At 42.1% G+C, this 17,578-nt stretch overlaps 1 protein-coding gene across 2 annotated transcripts in view; it reads right to left on the bottom strand.

Annotated features, from left to right (window-relative positions):
* The window catches only part of WDR37 (WD repeat domain 37), a 44,843-nt gene extending 33,296 nt beyond the window's left edge, over positions 1 to 11,547 (bottom strand). Inside the window, exons 1-3 of one of the 2 annotated variants that reach the window (XM_064703938.1) lie at positions 11,276 to 11,547; positions 6,130 to 6,161; positions 2,156 to 2,333 (exon numbers count right to left, since the gene is read on the bottom strand). In XM_064703938.1, the coding sequence (XP_064560008.1) occupies positions 2,156 to 2,293 (138 nt within the window). In that variant the 5' untranslated portion in view covers positions 2,294 to 2,333; positions 6,130 to 6,161; positions 11,276 to 11,547. The remainder of the gene's footprint in view (positions 1 to 2,155; positions 2,334 to 6,129; positions 6,162 to 11,275) is intronic. The other variant, XM_064703939.1, reaches the window with a different exon arrangement.
* Positions 11,548 to 17,578: the final 6,031 nt, after the last annotated feature.

Raw genomic sequence — 17,578 nt, 5'->3', positions numbered from 1 at the left:
AAATGTATTTTTGACATTTACCTACTTTTGTCACTATCCATAACTAAGTGTGAAGAAAACTACAATTTCTAATCCTTCCCTCCTCAGATATTACTCAAGCATTCTATTCCTCAGATGCTCGTAGACCACACTATGTAAATTGGCTTACTACACTTACTATTTACCCAGGTAGCCAGCTATAAAGTTCTTTATAAAGAAGCTTTCACTGAGCTGAGTCACCTTCCGTTGCAGCCCCGGGAATTGTCTGCAGGCACAGCGCGAGAGGCCGCCCGTGACCCTGCCTGGGCAGGTTGGTTCCAAAGTTTAAAGAGAGAGCAAGAGAAGGCTCTCATAGCCATGACACAGAGCACACCTGCTTTGTGCACAATTTCACACAGGTTCACAGCTGGTTTAAGCTGTGGCACTGTGCTGGAAGAAGTGGGACCACGCTCCTTAAGCCACTCTACATCATTCCTTTCTTCATCTGCCTCTCCTCGGACAGGGTGAGACCAGAAGCACAACAGATCCTAATTAAAACCAACTTGAAACAAAACTGATTAAACAAAAATACTAAATACATTAAACACGGTTAAGAGAAACACTGAAGTTAGAAGAATTATTTCAAAATCAATTACCCAATAATTTCACACAGCGAGGTTATGGAAGAAACTAACTTATCCTACAACTTTTGCAACCAAAAAGGAGATGTAGAAAAGTTTTTCACACCAATTCTCAAAGCCTGAAAGTATAAACAAATCTAAACTTGTAATGAAGTAACCAACACAGTAAAATGCATTCACTTCCTTTCCTCTGTTTAAAATTGGCATTGTTTAAAATAGCTTATTAAAACAGCATGTAATAATGTTATCTCTTTATCTGCAAAAGTCCTTAGCTAGATCTCATGAGGTTTACAGCTCCACTGTGAAGGGGCACTAATACTCTCTACTTGATAGAATCTGCCACCCAGCTGCTCAAGGTCAACAAAATCCAACAAGATGATAGATAAAACATTTTAAACATCTATGCATTACAGCCTGAAACACTTGAAACAGTTTAACATTTTGGTTTACTATGCAGGGGTGACAGCATATCTTGACCTCTCAGCTGCCCTTCACACCTTTCCTGAAGAAAGGCTTCAGTACTTATAAATGCATGAAGAGTTTTCTATCCAAATACTTGATTCTCCAACTTTTAGATGACTAGAAGCAACAACCTAGGCTCTGTTAATTTCCAGAAAACTAATGCTATGATTTACTAAAAAATAGATTTAATTAAAATAAAACAGTCACAACACAGAGAAAACACCAGGTTTTCCCTTCTGTGTTTCTGCAGACTTCAGTGTGAGGTTTCTCGCAGCCAAACTCCATTTGTATTTCAAACCAACTGTCTCATAAAAATCAAGCTTTGCATCATCTTTGCCAGTCCCACACTAACACTGTGTAGTCAATTTGACAATAAATACTTTTAAACAGGCATTTGCTTATATTTGCCAGTACTGCTTCTGACAGAAGCCTTACCTACAGGTAATCTCAGAATTTTGAGGTGCAACACTCCAAGTCCAGATTGCACCCAATACTCTGACATGATTAGAAAGCTACAGAAGCAGTGGCTGCTGTTCATTCCCTTAAATTTAATCCCAGAATAGCACACCTTCATTTGAGCCAAAGAAGACAAACAAGCCCACACAAACAAAAATCTGAGTTAGCTCACACTTCTGTCAGGCAGGCAGTATTTGTTTACTTTATGGAAAGGAATGCAGAACAGTGTTCCAACTAATATTTTCCCAATCAGAGTCATCATAAGAAGTATTTGGTTATTCATACTTCTGGATTGCTGCTATTCCAAGAAAGCAAGAATCAATCTTGATTTTTTCTTTTGCAGGTGGGAGGGAGAGGTTGCAGTGAATAAACAGGCTGGGGGTTTTACCACTGTTTTATGGCTTGATCATTCATCCAGGAAAACACAGAAGCTGATAAACTCCACAGGTCTCAACACAACCTACCTGAAACACTGTCAACAATCACGTCAATCATCTCCAAAGGCAGTGAGCGCTTACAAGCAACAAAATCTGCTGTTCCTGCAGCTTTACTGGACATACTTCAATACTGAAGTTTGTTTAGCTTCTCCCCATAGGAAAGACACCAAAAGTGATGCAAGCTCCCCAGCAGCAGCTCACCTGCCCTTCCAGCATGTCTCTGTGCAGCGCCGCGCGCTCCTGCTCGGAGCTGTTGGTTCTCCGGATGGAAAGGCTGTGGGATTTACGCTTCTGCTTGGCTTGGCGAGCAGATGCACAGCTTCCACTTTCTACTGGCATTACTTCAAAAAAACAGCTTCACAGAGGCTCCTATGATAAACTAAGGACAAGCATTGTACATTACAAATTGCTTTGCCAAACGAACCACTATTTAAATAATTTTTTCTCAAAATGGAAGTATTTGGTTCTACTGAACTTTGGAGTTGTTTGGGTTGTCATTAAAAAGAAGAGATCCCTCTTACTTACAGCTGGTCTTCAAACAGCATTAAGTTCAAAACCATATACATATATGTAAATAGAATGGAATTGCTTCTGCATTATTTATTCATTAGCTAACAAACCTCCACAAAAGAAAAATAAATTCCACTTCCTTGCTCATTTTGGAGAACACCAGCAGAGACAGACCCAAAATGCTTCCAGGAAACAACTATTATGCATACTATAGTTCAATGAAATGCATGCAAAATTAAAACCCAGCTGGAAAATGAAAGCAAACATGGTAATTTAGGGACACTGTCAGGTTAAAAATGTATTATTCAACTTTAAGCATTACTATACAAAATTTAACAGACGTCCTTGTTCAGAATTAGGCAGAAACTAATTTTCATTACAAAAGTTCTGAAAACTACCTTCCACCATTTTTGGCAGCTCATAGTTTCACTTTCCTTAATAATGAAAATGCCCATGAATTTATGAAAGTAGTGAAAATGTGCCTGACTTAACAGGCTGCTGGTGATGTGGTTCATTTCTGTCACCTTATATGCATTTAAGCCAAATATGTGCATTTCAATATGCCTAAAACCACCTGACAGTATCACCAAACAGTATTACCATGTATGAGCTACTGCTTCCCCTGTTTAAGAAAAATCAAATTATGTCTGATTTATTGCATAGATGTGGAGAATATATATGAAAAATCAAATTATGTTTGATTGCATAAATATGGAGAATATGTTCTTTACTGTCAAAATCTTATTTTTCAAACATTTAATTACTGGATTTTTTAAATTTAAACCAAACACTCAACAGAAATTAATTTTTGTTTCATGGAGTACCAGTTGTTAAATATTTCAAATCTTTCAGGATTGATTACCCAAATTTTTTCAATCATGCACAAAAAGAACAAAATAAAAATTCATTCTCCAGCATAAATCATTTCTGAAACAACAATCAAAACTTAAAATAGGTGCAATAGTCTGCAGAGAAATAGGAGAGCAGAGTTGGCAAAGCTAACCAGGCAACTGAGCTTCCTTTTAAACAAGTTGATCAGAGAAAATTTAAACCAAACCCAGGACCACTTCCAATTTAAGATCCGCCAACACGCAGGATCTCAGGCTAGGAATGAGCACCGTGGCTATGAACAAGGCAGGCATTAACCACTTCAGGGCTTTGACATGGTGTGTGCAGCTCTTACCACATCATAAAGCCAAGGAAAGCATTGCTAAAAACACAGTGTGCACTGTGAATAACATGAGCTTGAAACCTCCTCTGGGTTTTATATCACAAAATGAAAATGTATAGAGATACAGGTATTAGTATCAAAAATGAGACTAGATTTAGTTAAGATTTTAATGCCTATCCATCCTTATTAAAGAACTTGGTATTTTAATTAGCTTTTAGAAGTGTGTTCCAGTAACCTGACACCAATTCCACAGTGAATCTAAAATAAAATTTAGGCTGCACCAGTGACCTGTACTGTACTAAATTTTATTTTTCATATCCTCTGGATTCCACAGAGTCCTCCCCTGCACCTAATCCCATTAGAGCTTTTTATGTGTGATTAATCAGTAGTAACTAAATAGCTATATTCACAAATTAAAGAAGAGGCTAGAAAAAACTACCGTTGGGTAGGTCCTTATTTGCCTAAATTCTGCTATTCACTGTGACTAAATTCCTCTACAAAATTTTTTAAAAGTCCATCCCATAAACAGTTACTGCCAATTTTCTGGGCTTCACTAAGTATCTTCCTGTTCATGGACATATGGTCAAGAATGAGGAACAGGTTTTCCATGCTCATCACATTTCTATTTCCTTTCAAAAGAGGATCAAATCCCAGATATATATTCTGCCCTCTTCCACCCTGCTTCCTAGCTCCCTTGGGAATCACTCTTTCAATGGCTTTCAGTTACCATATTCTGCAGTTTGGGATTACATTTTAAGGCCAGAAGCATCAGTGTGCACACAGGTAGATTTGTTAAGACAGTTTTATTCACATAGCTACTATAATCCCATAAATCCATTAACACCATTTCACTTAAGATCTGGGGGTAGAGGGGGGTAAAAAAACCCAAAAGACAACTTCTAATCCCTGCCAGATGTGGCTCCTGAACTGTTAGACACAAAGATGTTAATGTGGCATATGCCTTACAAGCCACTGTTTTAACTATATCAGTATCCACTTGCCCTTTCTGCCAAGCTACTTCATTTTGGAGGACATTACCCAGCAATATCCTTTTTTTGAGTAGAATGATTTGCATTGGAAGGGACCTTTAAAGGTTCTGTAGCCAGACTCCTCTGCAATGGGCAGGGACATCTGGTTGCTCACCAGATTGCTCAGAGCCCTGTCCAACCTGACCTTGAATGTTTCCATGAGTGGGGCATCCATTGCCTCTCTGGCCAGCCTGTGCCCATGTTGCACCACCCTCACTGTAAAAAAGTCTTCCTTCTATTTAATCTCAATCTATCCTTTTTTAGATTAAAATCATCATCACTTGTCATATCACTATAGTCCCTGGTAATAAGTCTCTCCTTCTCCAAAGTTCCTGTTAAGTATTGAAAGGGATAAGGTGACAGGGACACCCTGATAAGGAGTCCCCAGAGAATCCTCTTGGGCTAAAAACCCCATCTCTCTCAGCTTTTTTTTCCACAGAAGAGGTTTGCAGCACACTGATAACTCTTGTGGCTCTTCTCTGAACTGGCTCTAACATGTCCACATCATCTTGTGCCATTGCCTGCAGGCACACATTTCTGCCTCATGTCTGGTTTTTCATGCCCCAGGTCCCTCTCTGCTGGGCTGCTCTCAATCTGTTCACCCTCCAGCCTGCACTGATATCGGGGACTGCTCCAACCTAAGGTACAGGACCTTGCAGTCAGCCCTGTTGAGCTTCATGAGGTTTGCACTCCTGCAGCCTGTCATGGTCCCTCTGGGTGCTATCCCTTCTCTCAATGAATCAACTGCAGCATCAGTACATGCAGATTTGGCAGCTATACACTCTAGCACATAGAATTTAAAGGGACACAGTCATATGCATAAGATTACATCTTTACAGAGTGAAATTCTCACATTCTCTACGTAGAAGTTTCTACTTTGACAGCTCGTGAGCAAAGGGAGCAGACTGGGTAGGAATCACTGTCTCTGTTGCCCTGCAGGCAGTGTCCCTGCCAGGGACTGCCCTCTCCTCATGCAGCAGCATGACACACCACCCATGCACGTTCTGGAGAGGGCAAACATGCAGCTGTTCCCAGGCTCGGCAGGAGGGTGCACACAGCCACAGCAAAGCTGAAACCAAAGAGGCCACAAGCAGGCATGTGCATACAGAGGATGGCAAGGACAAGTTAAGGGGAATAGCTTCACTGCCTTTAATAGTGTTGTTCTGAATCCCACCAAACAGCCTGACAAACTTTGAGTCATGGAGCAATAATCAACACATTTTCTTAGAACAAGGATTTAAATTCAGTTTTAAAATAGTGACAGTGTCCCTTTAAATATTAACTTCACTTTGACAATTTCAGAACTCTTCTGATTCCAATTGCAGCAGTAAGAAGCTATAGGTTTTTCAAGAGTAGATTTCACAAAATAGATCCTTGGCAATATGATGCTAAAAAAATTAGGTGCTCATTTCTAGCAGTTACCTGATTCCCCTTATTATGTAAGGTTTTCAAACAATGAAAATTACCTGTCCAGAATATCAGTGTCATGTTACATATCCTATGAAAACCATATTAAATATTGATTAGTGAAACAGTCAGTAGTACACAAACCAGTCAAAGTCTTTCAATTCTTTGAAACTTTTGTAGTTAGAACACACCAGACAACAGGAAAGGGGGGATGAGGGAAGACATAAATACAAATGAATCCCAGTGAAACCAAGTAAGAAAAAAGTGCTTCAAAACAATCCATTATATATTATTAGCCAGATATAGTTAATCTTAACTTTTCCAAATGGGTTCTGAAAAGAAAAATTCACTAAGGTCACTTTCCTTCTACCCAGTAATGCCCCAAGTAGGATAGAAAAACCACCAAGAAGTATTGGAACCTTGCTTCCTGAATCAAATGAAGCTAAATTCACAGAAGCTAAAAATTAGCAATCAAGCATAAAAAAGCCTGAACAAATGTACTTTCTGAGAAAAAAGGGAGAGGGGGAGAAAGAGGAAGCATATTGTATTACTAAACTATTTTCACTAAGGGTGGCAGTTCACAAGTGCTGTATTACTAAGAAGTGAGATTAAGAGACATACTGAGCTATTCTGCTCAATCATTTTGGAAAACACTCCAGTTGCACAGACTTCACACAATGATCAGTTGTCAAAGCCTCCAGAGGACCTTTCCAGCAATATAAATCTGCAGAAGTAGGGGAGTAAAACGTGTCCCACAAAACATCTAGACCACAGGTGGTTACTGCTTGCTGAATGCAAAGATACTCCAGTATTTCAGATATGCTGTTTAATTAAACTCACAGGATATTTTAGTGTGTTAAATTAAAGTTCCACCACCTACCTTTCTGTAACAGATGTACCCAGTCACAGGAAGTATTTCATCAGAGTAACAGTAAAGAGCAGATGTGTAACCAATTACTGTTTTAGTCAGCTACAACAGAGAAGCAGCACCAACAAAGAGTGCACACACACTGGCCTTTCCAGACTTAAATACTCATTGCAGCAGTAACTAATCATGCTTGCCTACTTCTGCTCTTGAACACAGAACAAGGAGGCTGCTGAAAGGAAAGAATTCCTGGGGTATGCATGTTGCTGAAGCCAGGGAGAAAAGCTGTGCTCTGCTGTCAGAGCACAGACAGAATGGCTACAGTATTGCATTTCCTTTTTTGTTCATTCAAGACAACACACAAGTCTGTAAAGGGAAAGCATCAGGAAGATTCAGCAACATCTTCCCCAACATCTCCCTGCTCCATTTTCTTGAGTTTAGAAATAGCAATAGTTGCTATTTAAATGATTGTCTCAAATGAAAAAAAAAAAAAACCATACAATTTTAGTGTATTTGTGTGTGCTTAAATCTCTTCATCTCATATCTCCCGTTTTCAAACATGGCTTAGAAGAAAATTTCTGTGTATACTATATAAAACACAAAGACATTTTACAATAGTAATTATTGTCTAGTGCAGCACTAGAACCTTACAATACAAAGATGCCCATTAATGTAGGGGAGTGTGTGGGTTTGGGGCTTTTTTTTTCCACAAAGCAGGGAGGGAAAACAGAAAGAGAGAAGAATGATTACAGTTATTAGGTTCTTAATTACATGGAACTCGGTTTGACAGCATTATTCATGAGTTAAGGGAATTTAAGTACCAACATATGCCACTACACTCTTTTATTAATATGCAAAGAAATCAAATTTAAAGGAGTAAAACCTTCATTTTGAGGTCTTCAGTGAACAATTTGCCTCAGTGATGCTGTACATGCAAGTGCCATTAATTCAATGCAAGCTGCAGGACTACAGCACACCTGAGAAAGACCAGGCCAAACAGACTGCTTGGTAAGACTAGCTGTTCAGCTAAAGGTAAATATTTAGGAAACAAAACCATTCCAGATCATCACAGATGATGCTAGAAACACTAATGAGTGTGCTCAAACCTTGTGAAATCCACTCAAGCATCACAACATTGATTTTTCTTTTTCTAAATTTAGTGCAGCTTTCTTTCAAATGAAACTGGGTGTTCCTCGAAATGTAAAAGGGGAAAGCAGGGGGAAGGCAGGCATCCACCACTGAGGGTGACAACCTCCTTTCAATAGAAAGCAGAGTAAAGAAGCTGCACCAATAAATTTGAAGTATGTTATACAGCTGAAATCAAGGATAAAAACTTTAACACATTAGTGAGTACCTACTCTAAGCAAGCTTCTAACACCAACACCCAAATGTAAAATGTAAGCCAGCCCAGTTCTGCAGCTAGCAAGCTTTGATCTTGCTAATTCAACTATGTCAGCAAATACTGCAGTCACACCAAAATGCAGGGCTGACCCAGCCTGCCATACAGGCTGCTGAAGCAAAAAATGTTACTCCCACCATACAAGTTCATATTATCTAATACTAAACAACAATAATTAGCAGATTTGGACTTTCTTTAATATGGTAGAAACCTTCCTGGGTCCACTAATAATCATCAGACCTGAAAGCTTCCCTTTGAGACCAGTGCTACCTGTGCTCACTGAGGGTGCTCATTGTTTGAAACAGTTTAAATGGTGCAAATACAATATAATCTTATGTTCAACACTAGTTAGTAACCTATCAGTATATATTGTACCCTTCCTTTATTTAGAGGTATTGATGAACTGACTTTATTAAAGAACTCAAGGGATAGCATCAATTCCTGCTAAATTACTTACAGCTGGTGAACTCCTAAAATATGAAGGGTACTTAATTTCCTCAGCTGTTTCACAGGCACTGCAGCTCCCATTTCTGTATTAGCAAATCCTTAACAGCCTAGAAGTAGCCTCCATACAGGCACAGGGATGCAAATACAGGACCTGAGGGTGAGGAATCCTAAGGAAGTTCAAAAGCAAAAGCAATTTAACCAGGTGTTCGTTCAAGGAGTACTGCACCACACTCAGAAGCTAGAATCTTATTCTGCTAGTCCCTAAACAAATAACATTTGTGCACTTGTTATGGATGTATTCATTAATTGCTATTATGGTCTTATTCAAGCACAGTGGCCTCTAGTATCACTGCTCTTCATCTGGGAATATAAAGTAAACTAAAATCTTTTCATTTTTAAGACTTGAACAAAAGCAAGTAATTTTGACTCTGACTGTAATATATCTAGCAAGCTCTTCAGAAGCACCAATAAATAATCTCTGCACAGCACATTCTTGAAGCATTACCTCATGTGGTCTAGCACAGAGAACTACAGAACCTACCAACAGACCATGTAAGAGCACTGTGAGCACCCAGCCTACCATCTTGAACAGCAATCCTAAAAATAGTCAGTACATATTGCTTGCAGATGAGAATATACAAACCACTCTGGCTTGCAAGAAGACAATCCTGATTCCTGTCCATTCCTCAGTGATCATTCACAGAGCAGTAACCAACTCTCCCCCACAGGGCTTTGAAGGGTTGGCCTCCAAAAAAAGCCCCTCACCCTGGCTTTCACCTCACAAGACAACCTACTAGTCTTAGCTCCAAGACTTAAAATTCCATGACATAAAATGATCCTAATCTCATCTCAAATGTATAGAATGCAATACCACTTACTTCCTCCTTACTTGGCACATACCAGTTCTGGCTTGCAATTTCAGGATAGGAGTCAGATCTTATTGTAAGCCATTATTACCACCCTCACAATATTTGTCTTGTGACTGTACCAACAAACTTAAGCACTTCCGTCCATACTAAAGACTGCATGCTTCAAACAAGTCCTGAATTAAAGAAATAGATGGTGGAAGGGCCTGTCTATATTAAATAGGCAGTCTCATCTTAAAATCTTTAGATTAAACATGATAAACCTAGTTCAGGGACAAACATACACATAAACAACTGCCATTAAAAAGACAATCAACATTACAGTTGGCCTTAAATGCTAATGTTTAGTGCCAGCACCTTTTCTTAAAATAACTGCCCAAGTCCACAACACACAAAGCGACATCTAAAGTTACTACAAGACAGGTTAGAGCTGACATCATGCACAAAGATTATCTAATCTAAACTACTCATTAGAAAACATACTTGTGGGTTCTTGGGGTTAGCAGCTCTCATTCAAAATCATCAGAAACGCCAACAGCAGACTTGCTTGGAAAGCAGTTTCAGAAATTTGCTCAAGGAAAATGATGCAGTTGTAATGTTGTAAAATGGGTGCCTGAACAACAGACATGTTCGTATCATGTCAAGGTGTACTCAATGACACTGAATCACTTCGAAGAAGCTGCTCCACCAGTTCCTTACATAAACCTTCCATGGCATTACTGTTATAGAAAGCCCACTTTAACAGCAATAACAAAATAAATTTGACAAGCTGGACAGGATAGAAACACACATAGAAGTTTCCCTTTTCTCACAAACACCATGCTGTCCTTGAGCCACAGAGCAACACAACTTGACAGAAGTTTTCCTCATCTTTGCATAAGGAATGGAACCTAACATCGACTCAACCCCTGAATACATTAAGCCTACCCATTCTTCCCTCAAACTTATTTTCATGGGGTTTTAGCTCAGAAAAGAACTACTGAAGACGGCTCTTTGCAGACAACTTTTATCCATCTTGGATGCTTCCATGTCATCCTCCCACTGCTGAAGGCCAGATTCACCCCATGCCACCACAAACTGTGCTCCCCTCATCATTTAGCTGTGCCCCACTTCAGAAATTTGGGGGTTTCACGTTTACTCCATTTGTACAGGTGTCAGAGGATCTGAACTCCACCTGTAAGCTCCTGGGGCTCTATGCTTGGCCTGTCCTCAGGGTAGGCAACAGCACACGAACAAAGTTAGCGAGAGGAGTCTCCTAACAGCACCCTCGGCTTCCCCACCCGCAGACCTGGAACCATCCCCACAGCCTGGGGCTGGGAGCGCTCAAAAACCGCCACACACAGAAGAGGAAGGACAGCTTATTTTCGCTCATTTCGGGTTTTTATAGGAGAACGTGCAAGTCATTTCACGCGGAAATCAAGCAGAATAGCACGGGCAGGGAGGGGATGCCCGGGCAGGAGCCCCGGTTTGCGCCGCGGGCCTGGGCGGCGGCGGCGGCACGGCGCAGGTAGCGCGGCCATGGTGCCACCGCCGCTGCCCCGGAGCCCGCCCGGAGCCCCGCAGCCCTCAGCCCCGCGGGCGGCCGCGAACATGGCGGAGGGTCCGCGCCCCGCTGCCCCCGCACTCACCTGTCAGCCACAGCCGCGGCGGCGGGCGGGGAGGGGCAGGGCCGCAGGCGGCGCGGAGAAAGAGGAGGGGAAGGATGAGGACAACGAGGAGGAGAAGGCGGGAGGGGTAGCAGCAGAGACAGCAGCAGCAGCAGCGGCGGCGGCGATGATCGCGGCGCTGCTCGGGCAGGACGCGCCTCCCCAGTGCCGAGCCCTCGCGGCGACATCCGGCGGAAGCGGCGCGGCCCCCGCTCCGAGCCGCGATGGCGACGGGCTGGCACCGGGACAGCCTCCCTCCCGCCCGGCACTGCCCGCGGGCTCGGGAACGCCCCGGCCTCAGGGAGAGCCTCCCGCCCGGCACTGCGGAAAGGGAACAGGGAGAGCCTCCCGCCCGGCGCTGCCCGGGGGCTCGGGAACGCCCTGGCTTCAGGGAGAACCTCGCAGCCTTGGCAGTGCCCCGGCCTCAGGGAGAACCTCCCGGCCGGCACTGCCTGGGGGCTCGGGAACGCCCCGGCCTCAGGGAGAGCCCCGCGGGCCCGGGAGTGCCGTCGGGCCGGGCGGGAGCTGCCCCTGCCCCGCTGCTCCCGGGTCCCGCAGTGCCGGAGGTTAAACCGCGGGGTGTGCGCCGTGCCGAGCGCGGCCCCTCGGGGTAACGCTGTGCTCCCGCACCGTTACTGTTACCGAACTGAAACTGCTGCTGCTTTGGTTAGCCAGTTACCTCCCGTAACACTGCATCAGGTGGGCTGACAAAGGAGATGAAGCTTTGCTGGAATTCCATATTTTTTAATACAGAAGGGCTGGGAGATACTGAATGTGGATTTTTTCCGCTGTGTCTGCAGACCGAGTGACAGGGGCAGCTCATCAAAGCTAACCGCGACGTTCTGCAAGCAGGCTGTTCACTCAGAAGCCTACAAGGCGTAATTGAAATGTGATTAATTCCTCTGCTGATTAGCACTTGGAATAAACCTCCACCTAAAATTCTTATTCATTGTAGCAGATAGTGAAAGTCAAAAGAGGCCTTCGCCTAATTATTTTCTCTCTTCCGGCAGATTATCTTAACTGCCTTAGAAGAGGTCTGTAAAAAGGCCAGAAGAACATGTGCCAGTGAGAGCTGGAAATATTACATTTTCTTTTAATGTGCTTCCCAACTACAAATCTGCCTGCAGTTCTCATTTGTCTTTTTTCCTTTCTACTCACTTCTGTGCAGTCATGTCTTAAAGCTGTATTAAACAGCAACAAAAATAGTGGTTTACCTCTTTACTAGCATATTTTTCATTACTGGAGGTCAATCTCCAAAATCACTAACTGGTTGTGAACATGCTGTAATTTTAGCCTATTGCCTTCTTCAAAGCCACTAAAAGGGAGCAAACTAAATAGCTAAATGGCTTCAAGGAATGGAAAAGAGGGGAGACTGCACAGGCAAAAGGAGAGGGACAAGGGATGGAACAGAGGTGCCCAGGAAGAAGCTGAACACAACCTGACCAAATGCTTTGAATGAACTTTGAAGTTCGATGCTTTGAATTCTCTTTAGAGTTGGTGCAGTTGTGGGTGGCTCAGCCATCTTAGCCAAGTGACAATTCGAGTTCTCAGCTGTTCAGTTTCTAACTAGACATTTTTAAGCCTCATAATCCCTACCAAAATTACTTTACACTAATATAGCTGTACTGTACTCTAACAATTTTAGCTATATGTATGAAGGAAAAAAATGTCCAGCACGAAAATCCACCTTAGAGATTTCCTGGGGAGAACACCTGGCAGCTTCCTTCTCCTCTGGAGCAGCACACTCCCCAGGAGCAGAGTGCATTACAGAGATGATCATGTTTTCACCTGAATAAATGCAAAATACTGAAATGAGGGAAGATGGGCTTAGACAATACTTTCCTTGGTACAGGGTGCCTCACCTGAAAATGAGCAGGCCCTGTATGGATGCAGTTGCTTTTTCATGAGAGGAGAATGACAAGTGGCCTATTGTCACTCTAGCTCTGCTGCTGGTTTGGTTTTGTCAGGGCACTGCAAGAGTGGCAGGAGCTGTGTAATGTGTAGGAGCAAGTACAGAACAAAAGACTGCTTTTCACAAACTATTGATACAAAACAAGAGACATAAATAGCAATACAGGAGCCTAGGGAAACAGGGCAGTACTAGTCAGCACCTTTTCAATAGGTTTTTCAATAAGAATACAGTAAATAGAGTGGGAAAAGTTAGGTTGTCCTGGACAAATCTACTTCTGCACCCATGGCTGGACTAGAGAAGACAAGATAGGAGGTTTGGGAAATCAGCACTACGACAGAGCAATAGCTGAACCTCCCAAATTAGCATTTTTCAAACCTGTAAATGTAGCACAAAAAGGCAAAGCCTTCTGTCCAGAGCTCAAACCAAAAGAAATAAAAACAAAACCAACCAAACCAACCAAAAAAATTTAAGGGAGAAAAGGAGTCAAGGGTTATTTATTGATTCATATAGGAAACCTTCTAATAACTCCTTCCTAGAAGAGTGGTTTCCTATACCATTATTCATTCACCTTATGCTGTATAAAAACATTTGGAAGCCATCCATCACAGCACTCTTTCCATCAGCTTGAGAAAGCTGAACAAATGCAAATACAACATCCTACTTAGATATTTAGCATATATGTATTACATTCTTACTACAAAGACATCTGTCTTCTCTGAAGCGAGCTGAAGCCAACCCACTTCCCTGAAAGAAGCCTTTTAAAAAGAGTCAAGGGAACAGGAGATTAGCTAAGACTGGGAAGAATTTACTTCTCATTTCAGATAAAACCCAGGTTGTTTCTCACTAAGCACATGAGTGGATCATTTAGACAAATATTTTGTGAAGAGCTACGGCTCCAGGCAGGAAAGGACTCACAAGAGACATTCTCTAGGGAGACCAGGAACAAGGATAGCTCTGTAGCTGAGAAGGGTGAAGTGGAAGTCTTAAATATCAGAGCAAGTTAACAGGAAGGTGAAAAAGAAGTTTGGATGTGAAGGAGGGGAACAGAGCCCATTAATCTTCCTTGGAAAATCTGAAAACTGAGGACAAGCATTTTTTCAGGCGTTTATGCATTCTAGGCTGGGGTCAAATCCCAGGTTTGTTCAGCATTTATTTCATCTTGTAGCTTGTGATCATCTTGTTTAACTTGCTGGAGAATTGAAAGGTTTTTCTTCAGTTTGGTGGGTATTGCACTTCCCTTTCTCTTAGGAGGCACCAAAACTTTGTCAGGGGTTTACAACTGGTTGGATTTTCAGGTCAATGAAAGACTTCCCACTTGTTACAGGAAACTGTCTTTCCCTTGTTAGCTGAGTGTTTGAAAACAGTCAGGGGACTGCAGGAGATGCAAAAATTAAGTCTCAAAAGCATTTGTATGTCACTTCAGGCATTCTGTTTATGCAGGGTGGAGTACAAGTTCTGAGGTTACAGTGAAGTGAATACCATTACAAAAATTAACATGCTTTATGTTCAACGCAGAGCTTTGAAGGTGAAGAGCAAGTCTGGAGGGGAGCAAAAGGAAAGATGATACAGGAGACATAAAACCTGGCATCTGGTTAAGGGCTTGGGAAGTCTCTCCCTTGTTTGTTTTGTGAAAATGGTTTGTTTTGTCTCCGTCATCCTTTGGCCCTGCTTCTTTGTCTCTCATTATCCACCAGGACTTGTTGCCACTTCCTGCTGCTCACCAGCATCGACTCAGGTGAAGTGCTTTGTTTGTCTGTGCAAGACAGGAGCTGTAATTGTTTCTGACTGTCAGGTTCTGAAGTGCCTGCATAGAAATTTTCAGTAGTTATTGCTAGGAAGAAAAGCCTCTTTTCTCTATCATCTATAAGCACATTTCTCCTGTTTTCCCTCTGCTGTGCAGCCTGAAGGTCACTGTGTACACCTGCCAATGTCCCATGCCAGCTGTGCCCCAGGCACAGACACATCTCTGCCTCCCAGGGGAGTAGTTTCTATTCTAAAAGAGCTTCACTCGCAGGAGACCTGCATGTTAACTCTGTTGGCATCATATGAAATGCTGGTTTCTGTGTCCATCTCAGTAGTTGGTTTGGTTTTTTGGGGTTTTTTTTGTTTGTTTGGTTTTTTTTATGGATCTGTGTAGCTCGTTTTGTTACTTTAGGAAAATGATAGAAGAAAAAATTACAGTTTTGTTTGTTTATTTTTATCTGGAACAATGAAACAAGCAAGTGATTCATGTGTTGAAGGATGTTCTCAGTATATCTGTGAAGATATACCAGTATATCTCAGTCTCCAATTACTGTTGTTTTGTGCCAGTGACTCAGCAATAAGTAATCTGTAAAGTAAGGAAAAGTAAACTCAATAAAAAGCAATCTGTGTACATTTCTGTCCTTTCTGAGAGTACATATTTATTATCAACAGTCCTGTGATAACATTAAATTTGTAGCTTATTAATGAATAACACAATATTAGCATTAGTAGATAATGTTATGGTTTATGTAGTTAAAAGGATATGTAGCAGCCAACACATTGTTAGAGTCTTCTTTTTTTTTCTTTTTTTTTCACTTTTGATGCTCTGCTGTTTTCAAGTGGCTTTCACTCAAATCATCTCCACTCTTCTTTCTTTCAGCAAGCTCTGCACAGGGGAATGCTGTAAGATAACCCACCCCATCCCCCCTCCATTGAAAAATTATTAACTGTCCATTTCAACATTTGTGCTGTTAATGATATCTCTCAGGGACAGGCCATCTGTCCTGTTCACAGGAAAAATCAAGCAAACCAGACTGAAATGCTGGAACTTGAGCTGAGAAGGAATCAGAGCAAGCCTTGCCTCCAAGACATATTAAATGTAATTTCTGGGCTTTTTATGGCATCCAGTCATAAACCCAAATCTGTGGATAAGCAATAAGCCAGCAAAAGTCTTGCTGAGAAGGTATTTAGCCATGGTGGTGTGAAGTTTCTAGAGGCTGGTATTGAAGTTTTTCTAATTTGTTATCTGTGCATATCTAAATTCCCATATATCACCAGTTCACCTTGACATCCTGGCTCTGCTCCACTGCTGCCCAGGACATTTGTTTGTTGCTTTCTCTGCCCTCAAGAGCTCACTGAGCCGGCCAATTCCAGAGCTTGACTAGCACAGTATGGAGGGGTTTGACAGCTGGCCTGCAACAAAGCTGAGTTAGTAGAAGAAATAACAATTGATGATTTTCGAGTGTATCCATAGCAAAGAAGACGACAAAGCCATCAGCACAGAAACAGATTAGAAAAGATACATGACAATTTTTGTAAGCTAGACTATATGCATAAGTAGATGTGTATACAAGTAGATGTGCCTTATTAATTTCTGTAAAACATTTGCCAATTATATTAACATCAATTGCTTTGCACCAATGAATATAAGTTATTGTGATGTAGTTAATTGTCACAGACATATTGTATAAAAGATCCTTTTGCCAGGATCTTTTCTCCTGAGAAGCTAAGAAACATCAGCTTCTCCATGTTTTGCTGCTTTGGAATGTGATTTGGAAATCGTTTACCTAGCAGGTAAATTGTTTTTACTTGATGACAAATGACAGCCACCTGTGTCAAGGCTGTGAGCAGTCACAAGATTTTATTATCATTGCATTCCTTTCCTTTGCTAGCCTTCTGATGAAATCTCTTCTTCTATTCTTTTAGTGTAGTTTTAATATATTATTTTCTTTTAATATAAAGAAATAAAATAATAAATCAGCCTTCTGAAACATGGAGTCAAGATTCTCATCTCTTCCTTCGTCCTGGGACCCCTGCGAACACCACCTCAGTTAATGACTTAAGATCACGCTTTGTTAAGAGTATATAAGCTAGAGAACATGCAGAATAAAAAAACTTTTTTCTTCTTGAACCCCGATCACGTGTGTATATCACGTCCAACCCAACAGTGCCAGCCCAGGAGCTGCCTCCCAGCAGCTGTGGCTCAGCGCCGGAGGGAGCCGGGGTTCATCCGAACCTCCTCAGCTCGAAGGATGCTACTGCGGATCAAAGAAAAGCATCCAGGATGAGATGTGCCAAAAAGCCCCGGTATTCTGCAGTCCCGGGCTTATGGCCGCCGCCTGGAGCGCTCCCAGAACCGAGCAAATATTCCGTGCTAGAACTGCTTGCCACAAACAGCGGCACATCTGTAGGAGCCGGGACTTGGGCACAGTCCTTCCGTTTTCGTGGGTGGGTGAAAAGACCATAAGCAGCGCGGAATGTTAGAGACATTCAAGTTTAGACATTGGGATGGACTGCCCAGGGAGGCGGTGGAGTCACAGTCCCTGGAGGTGTTTAAGGAAAGTGTGGATGCGGGACTCAGTGCCATGGTTGGCATGGTACTGTCCGGTCACAGGCGGGACTCGATGATC

This window comes from Zonotrichia leucophrys, chromosome 2 (genome assembly GCF_028769735.1).
Source record: "Zonotrichia leucophrys gambelii isolate GWCS_2022_RI chromosome 2, RI_Zleu_2.0, whole genome shotgun sequence".
In the NCBI taxonomy this organism is placed as follows: domain Eukaryota; kingdom Metazoa; phylum Chordata; class Aves; order Passeriformes; family Passerellidae; genus Zonotrichia; species Zonotrichia leucophrys.
The sequence above is the reverse complement of the archived record's forward strand: the minus strand, read 5'-3'. Positions and strand labels throughout refer to the sequence as shown.